At 33.7% G+C, this 14,129-nt stretch overlaps 2 protein-coding genes across 3 annotated transcripts; one reads left to right on the top strand and one right to left on the bottom strand.

Moving 5' to 3' along the window:
* The first annotated feature begins 1,025 nt into the window (after positions 1-1,025).
* On the top strand, positions 1,026-9,740 carry LOC148200096 (SNF1-related protein kinase catalytic subunit alpha KIN10-like). 2 transcript variants are annotated; one of them, XM_088113254.1, is made up of 11 exons: positions 1,026-1,174; positions 3,728-3,929; positions 4,473-4,657; positions 4,748-4,930; positions 5,050-5,181; positions 5,687-5,872; positions 7,314-7,403; positions 7,476-7,559; positions 7,668-7,808; positions 8,510-8,749; positions 9,081-9,740. In XM_088113254.1, the coding sequence occupies exons 2-11, from the start codon at positions 3,737-3,739 to the stop codon at positions 9,192-9,194; spliced, it is 1,548 nt and encodes a 515-aa protein (XP_087969380.1). In that variant the 5' UTR covers positions 1,026-1,174; positions 3,728-3,736; the 3' UTR covers positions 9,195-9,740. The 2 variants fall into 2 exon arrangements, with proteins under 2 accessions (XP_087969380.1, XP_087969379.1); XM_088113253.1 differs by having other exon boundaries at positions 7,314-7,559.
* Positions 9,741-11,746: 2,006 nt separating this feature from the next.
* On the bottom strand, positions 11,747-13,583 carry LOC148200095 (uncharacterized). The gene has a single exon (XM_088113984.1). The coding sequence runs from the start codon at positions 13,154-13,156 to the stop codon at positions 11,957-11,959; it is 1,200 nt and encodes a 399-aa protein (XP_087970110.1). The 5' UTR covers positions 13,157-13,583; the 3' UTR covers positions 11,747-11,956.
* Positions 13,584-14,129: the final 546 nt, after the last annotated feature.

Below are 14,129 nucleotides of genomic sequence, written 5' to 3'. Positions count from 1 at the left end.
AAAGCCAACAAAAGTTTAAAGAGAAACATTCTAGTGTTTATTTCGGTAAGTTAGAAGGAAGTGAATATTAAACTTACATATATCAAGAAATTATTAACTTTTTTATAAAATAAATGTGTGATAAGTGATCACAAATTTTACAATATTTACATGTTAGTAAGAAGAATTGTTTTGTAGAAAATGTTTATTAAACTAGAAGTTCTTTGTGATAAAATACCCTCTTGAGTTACGTAAAATAGTACTTAAACGAAGTTGACTAAGAGTGGTTGAGAATAAAAAAAATATTTTTGCTAAACTATAAGTGACTTGAAAAGGAATACTTAATTGAGTTACAAGTAGTTTAAAAGAGAATACTTTGTTGAATTGAGAGTGACTTGTCGAAATAATACTTAAGGACTTAGCTAAAAGTAATTACAAGTACAAATGATATTCAAATTTATTTAGTTAAACTTAATTAAATGATTGAAAATTCGAAGTAACGTGTGATTAGATGAATCAATATAAAATATTGTATATTTTTTTTAATGTTTTACTTTACATATTATTATATGAATTTAGAGAAAGAAGCTGAAAAAGAAGTTAACAAAAATATTCCTAAGTAAATTAGCTAAAAGCTTAATTCTTCATCAAACACAATAAATGAATCATAGATATATAAAAGATAATAACTATCTAAATAGATGATATTTGTAAAAAGAATAAACAAATTTAAAATTATAATTCAACTTTTTTTATGTATTTATTATTTTATTTTCACAAAATTGAACGATAAATTATAAAATATTAGAAAGGAAAAAACAAATAAATTGGTAAATGGAAGACCAAAAAGTAAAAATATTGATCATATGTCATTGAACTTAAATTGAATAACAATATGCTTGGACACAAAAATTAAATGATAAAAATATCATTTTAATAAAATTTAATTAGTATTTTTTTTATACTTTTAGAAAAAACACAAATTATTTATATTATTATTATTTATTTATTTATGGAGAGTTAAAGAAAAAGGAAAGAGACAAAGAGATGAATTGCGTGGCGAAGGGAAGAGAGGGGGTAAGAGAAACGCAGCATCTTACCGTAATAATAGCAACAGCGCACGAACGAAGAGTGCAAACAATGCTCTCTTGTATCTTCTTTCACAATCCACCACTCTAACCTTCGTTTTGCTTCGGTGAGCGTGCCTTCCCTCTTTCCAATTTCGCCTTTTCTCTTATTCCTTTCTCGGATCTTAATTCTCATGCCTTGTCTCCTCTCTCTGCATTCCCTTCCCCTCAGATCACTTCATTCCGATTTTCTCTTCTGTTTCGTTTCCTCGATTTGCCGTTTCCTTTTCAATCTGTTCGACTCAACTTCTAAAATGTTTTTTTTTCCAGATTTTTTGTTTTTGTTTTTGATTGAGTTCGTGTTGTTTGTTGTTGTGCGTCGGTTTCAATACATTTTGCACGCCTGATTGTGTGTTTTCGTTTGGAATTTCTTGAAACGGGGGGATTAGGATATGGTAGATTGCGGCATTTCGCGTCTGTTGAATGTTTGATTCCTTTGATTTGATGCTAGTGTGGAACACTTGAGAAAAAAATGTTATATTTGGTGGAAACCGGAAAGGATTTGATTAAGGTATGATATATAAGGAGGTAGGTTTTTGAGAAGAGGGGTTCTTTTGTCTTGGCTTGAGGTTGACTTGAGGCCCTGAGGGGTTTCGATTGCCTTGACCTGAGAGGCACCAGCAGGTTGCATTGCATGTCTAACAGAAGAGAGGTATGTGCCAGTAGGTTGCATTGCATGTCTAGAGGTGCCAGTAGCTTGTGTGTGACGTAAAGAAGATTGCCAAAGACCTGACAATTCGTTAGATGTCTGGATATTTTGAATCTTTTTTAACACCTCCTAGTAGAGTGTGCTTTGTTTGAGCTGACAAGGCTTGCTAAAGGTGCCACGGGTGTGGGCTGGGGCAGCATCTCAATCAGCGGTAATGAGGAAACGCGATCCAATCTGCCACCTCACAGAACTAGCTTGCATTTGTAACGGAAGAAAGGTGCCAATGGGTTGCTTGGCTAACAGAAATAAGGCGTCGAGTTTGGGACAATTTTGTTGATTTTATTTTGTCCCAATTAGCATCAAAGTTAGCATATTAGATGGCTGTACAGTTTGAGATTTTTTTCTCCCGCTACTGGTAGGGTGTGCCGTCGATGAACCAAAAGGGCTTGCCGAAGGGGCCACAGGGATTGGCTGGGTAGTACCTCAATTAGCATGAGGCGACAAATTAGATGTGCCTTATGATGCATATGTTTTGTGTTTTTCCTCTGTCAACTCTTCTATGATAAGTGAAATTTTTTACACCAACTAAATGCCGGAAAAATTATATCCTTAGTTGTACACCATATGCTTGCAATTAAGCAGTGTTTTCCATGAAATCAGAGCCTCATTGATGGTAATTTATTTAGACCATTTGTCAGTTCTTCAGTGTAACATTCAACACTTTAGACGATTGGGCATACTGTGTTATTTATGGCTATCAATTACTCTGTCCATATCAAAATAATTGTTAGTTTTCAGGTTTCCCAAATTATTCATTACTTTTTTCAACTTATCCTTGTTCTTTTTGGTATTTTACTTTTGGAATGAGAAAACACTTATGAAATGAGATAGTAATGTAGTAAAATGGAACTTATTTTTGTCTTAAAATTCTAAATAGTTATAACTTTCTTAATCCTCTGAAAAACCTTACAGTGACAATTATTTGGAAACAGATCTAATTGGCAGGTGCTAAAGGTGAGTGCCTTACTTGCACTTGAAAGGTATGTATAAGGGATTAGTGATACATTTCATTGAAAAGCAGAGTCATTGCTTGCGGCTTGGGCTCATTGTTTGAGAAAATACAATTAGTTTGGGTTTTAGGTGGGTGGTCGTGGGTTGGGAGTTTAGGGTCTTCTAAATTTGGGCTTAGGATCGGGCTTCTGTTTTTTAATCTAAGACTGTTTTTTTTCTCTCATCACTCCTTTCCCATCTTTGTCTTAGATTCTGCCATGACTGTTGATTTTTGTGTTAGTCACTGCATGAAAATTGGATTCCATAACCATGTGAAACCTGCCATGCCGGTGCCATTTAATGGCTGCCAGTGAGAAATCCACATTGGCTGCTTTTTAACATCACTGTCCATAGCTTATGGGGACTAAAGCAAATGAGAACCTTAATGAGTTAAAACAATGCCGCTAAAATTTTGAATCAGATTTTAGTCCGTACTTCCTACAGTTTCTATCAATATGAGTTTTGATTTATATGGAAGGGTAGGGATCAATCCTTCATGGAAAATAAAGATCTATATACCTTAATGAGTCAAAGCTATCAGGAATCTAACTCAGAAACTGACATGTGCTTGTCAAATGTCATGCATGAAGAGTGTCTAACACCTCGTTTGGAGGAGGCGTGTCTATGCTTCACAGCTTGCTATAGTATTTTTATTCTTAGCTGCCGCATGCCACTATGTGAGACCTTGTTGAAGTTTTACTAACTCACTGTAAAGCTGTGCTTGTTATGCCAATGGAATTTGTACAATTATTACAAAAGCTCTTAGCATTTTTTGACCATTTCATTCGTGGTACCAGTATTTTTGTTTCATTTGATGAAATTCTTCAATCTAATTTTCATTTGTGAATCTGTGATTGTATACTTTTATGTGTCTGATTTCTCATGTTCTATTTTTTTTCTTTTTTTCTGAATTTGTCTCTAGATTATAAAAATGGACAGGTCAACTGGCCGCAGTGGTGGTGGAAGTGTGGACATGTTTCTACCAAATTATAAGTTGGGGAAAACACTTGGCATTGGATCCTTTGGCAAGGTGAAAATTGCCGAACACGTACTGACTGGTCATAAAGTCGCTATAAAGATCCTTAACCGCCACAAGATAAGAAACATGGAAATGGAAGAAAAAGGTCTGAGTCATTTGCATAGATTTAATATTTACTGTTTGTCTAACTGTGGGACCTGGTTTTAATTGTTTTCAGTCTTCCAATACTTTTCAGTCAAGTTTATATGTATATGTACATGTATAGCTGCTTTCCTATATCATTAGTTTTAAAATTCTGCATGTTTATACCACTATGTTTTGGTTGGATATTGTTGAAAATTTTCCTTAATTGTTGTGATCCATAGCCTGCCTTAACTCCGGCCAATTAGAGTTGGTTGAAATCATTGAAAATTGAATGAAATGTTCTTGTGTGGCCGGACATTGACTGTTTGTGTGTGGGGATGGGGGGTTAAGAATTAAATATTTTATCTATATTTTTCTTACCTTTAATTTGTTGTAGAGTTAATAGCTGAATCAGTTTACTTATGGTTTTCATATTTTGCATGTTTGCTATTGGTAACTAGCAAATGGTTGAATATACTTACAAGTTGTAATGCTTTTCTTCTCAAATATGCTTAGACGTTGTAATGTTTTTCTTCTCAGTGTTTTTTACTTCAATTTGTTGCAGTTAGAAGGGAAATCAAAATTTTAAGATTGTTTATGCATCATCACATTATACGACTTTACGAGGTCATAGAAACCCCAACAGACATATTTGTTGTTATGGAGTACGTGAAATCTGGAGAGCTCTTTGATTACATAGTGGAGAAGGGTAGGTTGCAAGAGGATGAAGCCCGCCATTTTTTTCAGCAGGTTTAATTTTTAATATTTTTTTGCACTTCAGAAGTTTGTGCTTGTTGCTGATTATATAATCTAACTTGTGTTATGGAACATTCGAAGCAGATAATTTCTGGTGTGGAGTACTGTCACAGGAATATGGTTGTTCATAGAGACTTGAAGCCTGAGAATTTACTTTTGGACTCCAAATTTAATATCAAGATTGCTGATTTTGGCTTGAGCAATATCATGCGTGATGGTCACTTCCTTAAGACAAGTTGTGGAAGCCCTAACTATGCGGCTCCAGAGGTTTGTAAATAATTGGATTGTAATTGAATAAGATATTAAAATTATTACTACACCACTATTTCTGAGAATTTTACCTCCTTTTGTGATTAATCTATCCAAGAATAAACTATTTTTAATAGGTTATCTCTGGGAAATTGTATGCTGGACCTGAAGTAGATGTCTGGAGCTGTGGTGTAATTTTGTATGCTCTTCTCTGTGGCACTCTTCCTTTTGATGATGAAAACATTCCCAATCTTTTCAAAAAGATAAAGGTAATATTGCTCTCAGTTTTCCTTTTTCTGTCTATGTTCAAAAGATTGGTGGTCAAATTTCCTGCCACTTTCAGGTCAAGTTATTTTCTGACATTGTTGCTGATGGAGATTTTGACAAATCTAGAGTGGTTTAACACCTTTAGGTCAATGCTTATTATATCTTTTGCTGTCTTTGTTTAAAGGAAGGTTGATATTGTTCCTCCTACATTGCAAAAACTAGTTGGTTATCGATAACACTTCTATTTATGAAACACTCCTCGGAAAATCAGTAAATTATCTTTATAATACTTACTAAAGGCATTAGTAACCTGCAACAGTTAAAAATTCTCGGTGACTCACTAAAAAAAGATTTATATTATTTCATTTAGTTTGTCTAATCTTGTATGTTAAAATGTGATGATGATTTTGGATTTATCCATTGCATATTCATACAGTAAATGATGTTATCTGTAAACAGATTTAGTTTTTCTTGTGTGCACACCTTACTAATTACCCTTTCTTGTAGGGTGGGATATATACTCTTCCTAGTCATCTTTCACCTGGTGCTAGAGATTTGATACTAAGGATGCTTGTGGTGGATCCCATGAAGAGGATGACCATACCTGAGATACGTCATCACCCATGGTTCCAAGTTCGTCTGCCACGCTATTTAGCAGTGCCACCACCAGATACACTGCAACAAGCCAAAAAGGTTTGGATTTTACTTGTTTTTGGGTTTCTTCTTTATTAGGTTGTGGCCTATGATACACGGATACAATATGTGTATCTGAATTGTACGTGATATATGCATTTTGAAAAATATACTAAATTTTTTAAAAACATAATAAACATGTGATTGTTATTATGTGATCCAAATTAAAATAACATGTATTAAAATGTTGTCAAAACAAAAAAATTATAAATTATTATCGTTATAAAAGTATCAGTACTTTATAAATTAGATATTTTATAGATAAGTCGTAACACAAATTAAAGTATTGATGCATCATAGGTTATGTTCCATACTAAAGAAAACTTAGATCTAAGGAAAAACAGAAAATTTAAATCTGAAAAATACCAATTCTGTTGTTCCTTTTTAATTTCTCAAAATGAGAGATACAATTTATATAGTACAAACATGATGCTTGGGAAGCAGCCTTCACTGATGTGGGACTAAATTCAACAATATGCAACAGAAATAACCGCTTTGCTAATGTGACAAATGTCACTCAGTTTTACAAAAACAGATGTTTTATTCTATTACTGTCACAAATAGTTTTTTTGTATACTTAATTTTACATGATTGTCACTTTCCAAAATTTTGGTGGAAAAAGCTTATGCTTTTGTCAATGTATTTTGAACTATGTGTAAGTTACTCCAGTTGTGTTGGAGGTGAAGTAAAATGTTGCATTTGCTGAATCATATAAGCTGAGCCCAAAGAGTTATGTGCTTCATTAGATTTGTCAACTTCATTTTCCTTTTGCAAATGACCTTGGTTCGTGAAAATAGTCTGCTTGCATCATTATTTGTTAATTCTATGTTGTCTAAATACACTACCTTTATATTAAAGTGCTTAGATACAAGCGTTGAGTATATTTGCAAGCCATCTGTTAGGACACTCAACTCAAGAACAGAAGCCAGTGTATGAGTGTTATTGAATTGTAAAGAACTGAGCCAAAGCTCTTTTAAGTTCACAACAAATCCCTCAGGTCCTTCAAGAAAGCTATCTCTACTTCTGTAAAAAGAAAAAATAACCTGACTTGCTTCACACATCTTTTCTATGTTCCTACCTCTCTCCTAATCAAATTGCCAATTCATCATAATTCCCTTTCCTTATGCCATTCCATTGCCTTCTGAGATGCAGTATTTGGATCACATGTTTCTTTGGGCCGTGTCCAAATGCAATAATTGTCTAACCCAACTTTTAGGTCATCTTATTTAGGCCCATAACATAGTATCCTATCACGATATACCTTTTATGGTTTTCGTTTCTTTTTGCATTTCTGTAGCATACTAAATGTTTCAGTGGACTTTGTATGTATTTTTTTTTTTCATAGTTCAACATCAAACACAAAGTATTACAGATTGTTTGTTACTTGATTTGTTCTTTTCAATCAAAGAAAAGAAAATCAATGAATATCCTGGTTTTGTAGATTGACGAGGAGATTCTTCAAGAAGTGGTTAATATGGGATTTGAAAGGAATCAATTGGTTGAATCTCTTGCAAACAGAATACAAAATAAGGTTTGTGATCTTCATTTTCACCTTAAGTGTGTACCTGCCAGATTGTCTCTTATCTCTGTCTATGAATTTCAGGGTACTGTAACATACTATTTGTTATTGGACAACCGGTTCCGTGTATCTAGTGGTTATCTTGGAGCTGAATTTCAAGAGACAATGGTGGGTTTGTGATATAACCATTGTAGGTTTTCTATTCTTGATATTACATTTGTTTCTTTTAAAACGGGATAGGCTTATAAGTTTTTCTTTTGTAATGTGACTGCATAGGATTCTGGTTTCAATCGGATACATTCCAGTGAAGTTCCTTCTCCAGTTGTTGGACACCAAAGCACAGGGTATATGGATTACCAGGGAGTAGGAATGCGGCAACAGTTCCCTGCTGAGAGAAAATGGGCCCTTGGGCTTCAGGTGTAATATTTTACTTACTAGCTGTTTCATACTGAACCGGATTAGATATCAAGTTTATTTTTTCATGCTTAGTGTATCTAATTTATACTACTATCACCAAGATGGTTCCCAGCCTTATAATGAAATAATTATGTCAATTGTCCTGAACTGGTTCCATCTATCTTGTGAGTGAGGCATCATATCTGTTGATTGAAGGTGTTATGTGCAACTTGTTTGCAAATTGTCATTTTTAATGAGTTCTAGCAACAGACTTTCTAATGCATTCTGTATTCTATGTTTATATTTATTGGAAATTACAAAATCGTGAGTTATATTATATAAAATTTGATACTCAAATTTTTGTCACTTTCAATCAATTTCCATCAATAATAAAATGTGGTACTAAATTGATTGAAGGTGTTAAGCGTGCAAGTTTTCTCAAATTGTCATTTTTAATGAGTTCTAGCAACAGACTCTTTCTAATACATTCTGTATTATTAGTTTAAATTTATTGGAAATTACATCGTGAGTCATTATATAAAATTTGAGACTCAAATTTGTCACTTTCAATCAATTTCAGTCAATAATAGAATGTGGTACTAAACTGCTAGCGTTCTCTGTTATTGATAGTTTCTATAAGAAATATTGAAGTTCTGATGTACTTGTTTGGCGGTGACTTGTGATTGAGGCCTTTGTTGGTTATGTTTGTTAACTTGTGACAGTCTCGAGCACAACCACGTGAAATAATGACCGAGGTCCTTAAAGCTCTGCAAGAATTAAATGTTTGTTGGAAGAAGATTGGACACTATAACATGAAGTGCAGATGGGTTGCTAGCATTCCCAGTCATCATGAAGGAATGATTAACAATTCTGTGCATAGTAATCATTACTTTGGAAATGATTCCAGCATTGTTGAAGATGAGGCTGTTTCTAAGTCAAATGTGGTCAAGTTTGAAGTGCAGGTAATTTATCTTGACAACCATAATATCCGTTGTGCTTGGATTTAAATGTGGATGTTTATTGACAAGGTTGGTGGTATTTTTTTCGTTTGTTAAGAGCCTTAGTATTTCCCTTCCTCCGACCTCTTTTGTTTTTAATATTAGAAAATTAGACTTGTTCTTTGGGTGTACAGTATAATAATACTTTCATTGCAATGACTAGTATGCTAGTGGTCCATAATTTGGTAAATGAGATTTTCTTGTATACTTATTCTTCTGTCGTTATTGGATAGAACTATTGTCACATTTTTTTTTTTATTTGAACGTTCTCAGAGTCTGATAATTTCTTTGGCAGCTTTACAAAGCTCGTGAGGAGAAGTATCTACTTGATCTTCAGAGGGTCCAGGGCCCACAGTTTCTTTTCTTGGATCTCTGTGCTGCTTTCCTTTCACAGCTTCGTGTTCTCTAGCATAAAGCTCATAAGTCACAAAGGAGCCCTCGTGCTGCATGTGAATAAGCTTACATTGTACATACCAGTACCCGTTCAGTATGGGTATATCTATTTGTCGGTACTTTTAGCCTACCCCCAGTTTTTATGGGTTATCATGATTGAGGCAACCTACATATGGCATTTGCTTCGGAAATCATGGTGTCTGACTAGGTCCGTCTTTTTACCAGTTAATTTAATGTTCACTATCCCCCCAAATCCCTGAGATTTTAATGAAAGCTTTCTCCTCCAACAGAGACATCTGTTTATGGTATTGAACTTATTGTTGTAATTGACTGCTTATGTCTGTTGCTCGGAAGCCGAGGGGTTGTTTGCCTAGGCTGCATCGAACATGAGCTTGCAGATAAGCATTTTCTCCCCGCTTCCCTACTCAATTACTGCTCCTTTTATGGATGCATTTTATTTGGTAAATCATGGCTTATGTATTTTAGAATCTGTGTAAACCATATTTTTTCGGGCATTCATAATTAGTTATGATTAATCAGGTTGCTTGATGCTTGTTTTATATATTGCTATGTTGATTATATTATCCTTTTCCACGCCCCTTTCTCTTTTCTACCTTCATGTTGAGTTGCATTTCCATGGTAGTGAGACATGTTAGAAATGAATTAGTATAAATGTCAACAAGTAATCTGGCTTCTTAAAGATGTGATTTTCTACATCTTTTATTTTTTTATACATTAACTAACTTGTGCAAAACATTTGTCAATAGAGTCATGAACTAAATGCAGGGTAGGAATGGTTGCCTTAGAGGCCTGTTTGGGATTTTACAATATTGGTCCACAAGTGTTCACATGGTGAGTGATGACATGTTTTATATGGTTTTCCATGGATTTGTTCTGTAATGTGTTGTTTGAAGCATAGGGTTGGATGTTGCTTTTGTAGAGAATTTCATTGAAAATTCTTGGGTTGATTTAATAATCCCCAGATATGGTTAACTTCGCCAAACGGTAGTTTTGATGTTTGTAAACCTTTTCAAATGCTTAAATGTTTTATTTGTGGTCATTTCTCGTGCATTTTTACACAGTTTTCACTAGTCAGGTCAGGGTTTTGATAAAGAATTTTAATATTTTATGGAATGTAAAATGAATGAGAATTTAATTTAATTAATTTTCTTTCAATTTTAAAATGGTCTATTTGCATTGATGACTCAAATTTCTCGGGTTTCTAATTTGCTATTTTGTAAAGTAATTTAATTTTGATCACATAAATTTATTCCAAATTACTTTTTATTCTTTATTGTCAAAACTAAAATAAAAATTAACTAATTTAGCAAAGACAGAAAGTAAAACGGTTATTTGCTTGATAATTGAATTATGATAATTGTGGTGATGTCAGGCACACTAAACAAAGTATCACTTGTAAGGATGAGAAAGAGTCGTTAAAGTTTTTAATTGTCATGAAACTATTTAGTTGATATTTAAATCCTACATAATCAATATTAAAATAAAGTGAGAAGAATCTTGATCACCCTAGTCATATACTACAATATATGTACGCCTAAACGCAAGGGTAAAATAAATATAAAACCTACATTAAGTTATACTTTATAATGAGTATTTTAAAACAAATAAATTTACTATCAATCGTGTTGTACAAATGTTTTTTAATCAATAAAAAAGTTTTATTACTAGTACACAATTGATTTAAAATCTTATATTTTAAAAAGAACTTTAAAACTAAACTAGATTTCAGCAAACGGTGGACCATTAACAAAGACCAGGACAGACAGATATACTACTTCCAGATTTTTATATAAATAGTTAATTTATTAAACCCCATGAAAATTATTTAACTTTAATTAAAATATTATTAATTTACGTTTTATTATACTCTTAATTTGAAGGATAATTTGAAGGATATAACATTATACTCTTAATTTGAAGAATAATTTTTCATTGATAAATTCTGCTTATATTATTAATTGGCCAATCCATGAATTTTCTTGTACATAGAAAGAGTGTTTCATTCATAAGCTTTACAACACTTAAGGCTATAAAGTGTAATTTTTCAGATGAATAATCTTCATCGAAAGAACTTAACCAGTTAGCTTTACTGAATCTTCTATTCTCACCATATTCTTCTTAATCTACAAGTTTATTGAAATTGAAACCTTGCTAAAAACTTCATAATCACACGCACTAACAACTTCATATGCATAATTTTATCACAGTAAAAGATGTCCAAATATATTAATATTCATTAGCTATTAAGCTTAACCTGTAAAATATTTCACTGTTTAACAAAAAGAAAAAAAATCAAAATTAAGCTCAAAAATAAAAATGAAGTAATTTCAAATTATATGAATGTGGCATTAGGAGTTCACATATAACTTCCAGGAATGAATTTATTGAATAAAATTTGTATTTGGACAAAAAAAATAAAGAAACAAAGATAATAATTTACATTTTTCTAATTCTTTTTATCAACAATAATGTATAATAAGGCATGGCATAAGCCAAAACCCTTTTCAACTAAATTGGAATACATTGCAAAGATAAGACATAGTCATGTTATACTAGTCTCAAATTCATTGTCAATACTAGCTTCTGTTACAGAATAAAATTCAATGTTACTCATCGATACTAAGAACTATGAATAAAATAAGAAAATATAAAGCATTTCAATGAGCAGAAGATATTACTTCATGCTTACTACAAAGCCTAATGTTACAATATAATTGTTCTCAGCATAAATAATGTTGCACAAAATGAATGATATTGCTAATTGAATGAACCGTTTTCTAGCAAGTTAACAAAGCAAATTGGAGGAAGATCTAGTGAATTCCAAAGTAACAGTTCTCCATCAACACTAGAAGAATCCATGTCAGTTGTTGTTGTTTGTTGTTGGTGTTGTTCTTCCTGTTTCCCATCCATTGTTGCCATGTACTCTTTCTCCTCTTCATTCTTCTCAAGCCTGTTTTTGCTGCAGGCCATTTGGAGGCTGGTTAATTGATCAGTTATTATTCCTCTTCCCTTCATGTTTGCTGATTCAAGTTTCAACTTCAAGCATTCAGGTATTCCATTGAAGGCATAGAGAGAAGCTGAGAACTTCCTCTCATATGTCATTCTCTTCATCATAGCTCTGAGCATTGAAGGCTCATCACCACCATAGTTCTCTGCCTCCACAGGCTCCTCCATCTCTTCAGCCATCTCAAAAGGAGAATAGTAACCAGGTGGAGCAATGTTGTCTAGAAACCTGAAATCAGTGCCTTCTTCTTCACTGTCCTCCACTCCTGAGTTGCTGTCATCAGTACTTGAAGTCTGTGGTGTCACAATGCTGCTTGTGTATTGCACATCCACTTTTGCATCTTCAGACAAACATGATTCAAAACTGCTAGTAATGTAGTCAATCTGTGCACTGTTGTTGATGAAGTCATTGCTGCTGGTGCTATAATCTTCAGGGTCATTGAGAAAGTCAGTGAATTGGTCAATTGAGAATTGTGTTGATCCATCACCATATGCATCAACCTCTTGTTGCATATGTTGGTGGTTGATGAGAAGTGAGGTGGAGGTGGAGGATGAGGAAGAGGAGCAAGTGTTGTTGTTCCTTTCTTTAAGCCTTTGAAGGAGGAGATTTGTGATTTTTGATGAAAGTGCTGGACTTGTGGAAGATTGAGAACATGGCCAGAAGTTTGTCCTTGTGTTTGCACCTCTAAGCAAGCATGCAGCCTCATCATAGGCTCTTGCAGCCTCCTCAGCAGTGTCAAAAGTCCCCAACCACACTCTGATCTTCTGAATGGTGTCTTTGATCTCAGCCACCCATCTACCTGATGGCCTTTGCCTCACCCCAACAAATCTCTTTCTGGCTCTTTGGACTCCTCCAAGTGCTGCAGCTTGTTTCATCATCTCATCCCAAGCCATGGTTCCCTCACATATGTTTCTCTCTTCCACAACTTCACCAACCTTTCTCTTCCTTGCCATCTACCCCTTTTGAGCTTTTTCTGTTTCCTGAATTGATTAGGCTTAAAGGGTGATTCTTTGAGAGCAATAACTACTATGCTTGCTTGGTTTGGTACTTTGGTTAAGCTTATACTAAAGGGTGAGTGTTAGAAGGAACTGAAGTTTGGTTGCTATGTTTTTTGCCTTAGCTGGTTTGTGCTTTTATATGTGCAAAGTGTGTGGCTCTTTGAACTGGTTTAGTTTTAGATCTGACCGAGTCACAGTTATTAGTTCCACATATTTGATTCTTTATCATTTCCGGTTCTATATCCAAACATTTGGCAGTTTCTCAGGCTTTGTAATTGGTGAAGATTGTTTGACTTGGACAAAGGGCAAATAGATTATTTGTATTGTATGATAGAACTTCAGTTCAGCATATTCTATTTCACAGTGCAAGCCTTAGTTGGTCATTTACCACTTCATATAATCTTCCCCCGTGATCCAAAGCTACAAACTAAAATACTGTGATCTGTGATATTTTTTAATTACCATTTTCTTGTCCTTCTTCATTTTCACTTTGTCCAAGGCAAGAAGTTAAATGTGAGACAGAGGGTTTCACACTCAGCTGCCAGAAACAAAAACAGCATGTAAAACAACCTGAGTAGCCAAAACCTATGTGCTTGTACAGCAGAAACTAGACTATTTTACAAGCTGCAGTTGATATTTGGATTTTACCTCACATATTATATAGCTTGGTTTATCATTCCATCATCAACTTTGATACTTTATGAACTTCTTCTATAGATCCAGTCACATATGTTTTGTGTAGGGAATAGAGTGAGAGTAAAATAAAAAAGTACATTGTAGATATGGTAAGTACAGGTGATACTACCAATCTTTGTTTAGGAAATCAAGGTTATCAATATTTGTTAGCTTTCTTTTCAGGTAAATTTACAAGTATGGTTGATGTTATCTAAATAGATTTAGAGTTTCATAGTAGTAATGTACATGGTAT

This window comes from Vigna umbellata, chromosome 4 (assembly GCF_029865625.1).
Source record: "Vigna umbellata cultivar VRB3 chromosome 4, Vumbellata_1.0, whole genome shotgun sequence".
Lineage (NCBI taxonomy): Eukaryota > Viridiplantae > Streptophyta > Magnoliopsida > Fabales > Fabaceae > Vigna > Vigna umbellata.
Note: the sequence above shows the minus strand (reverse complement) of the source record. Positions and strands in the feature narration are given on the sequence as shown.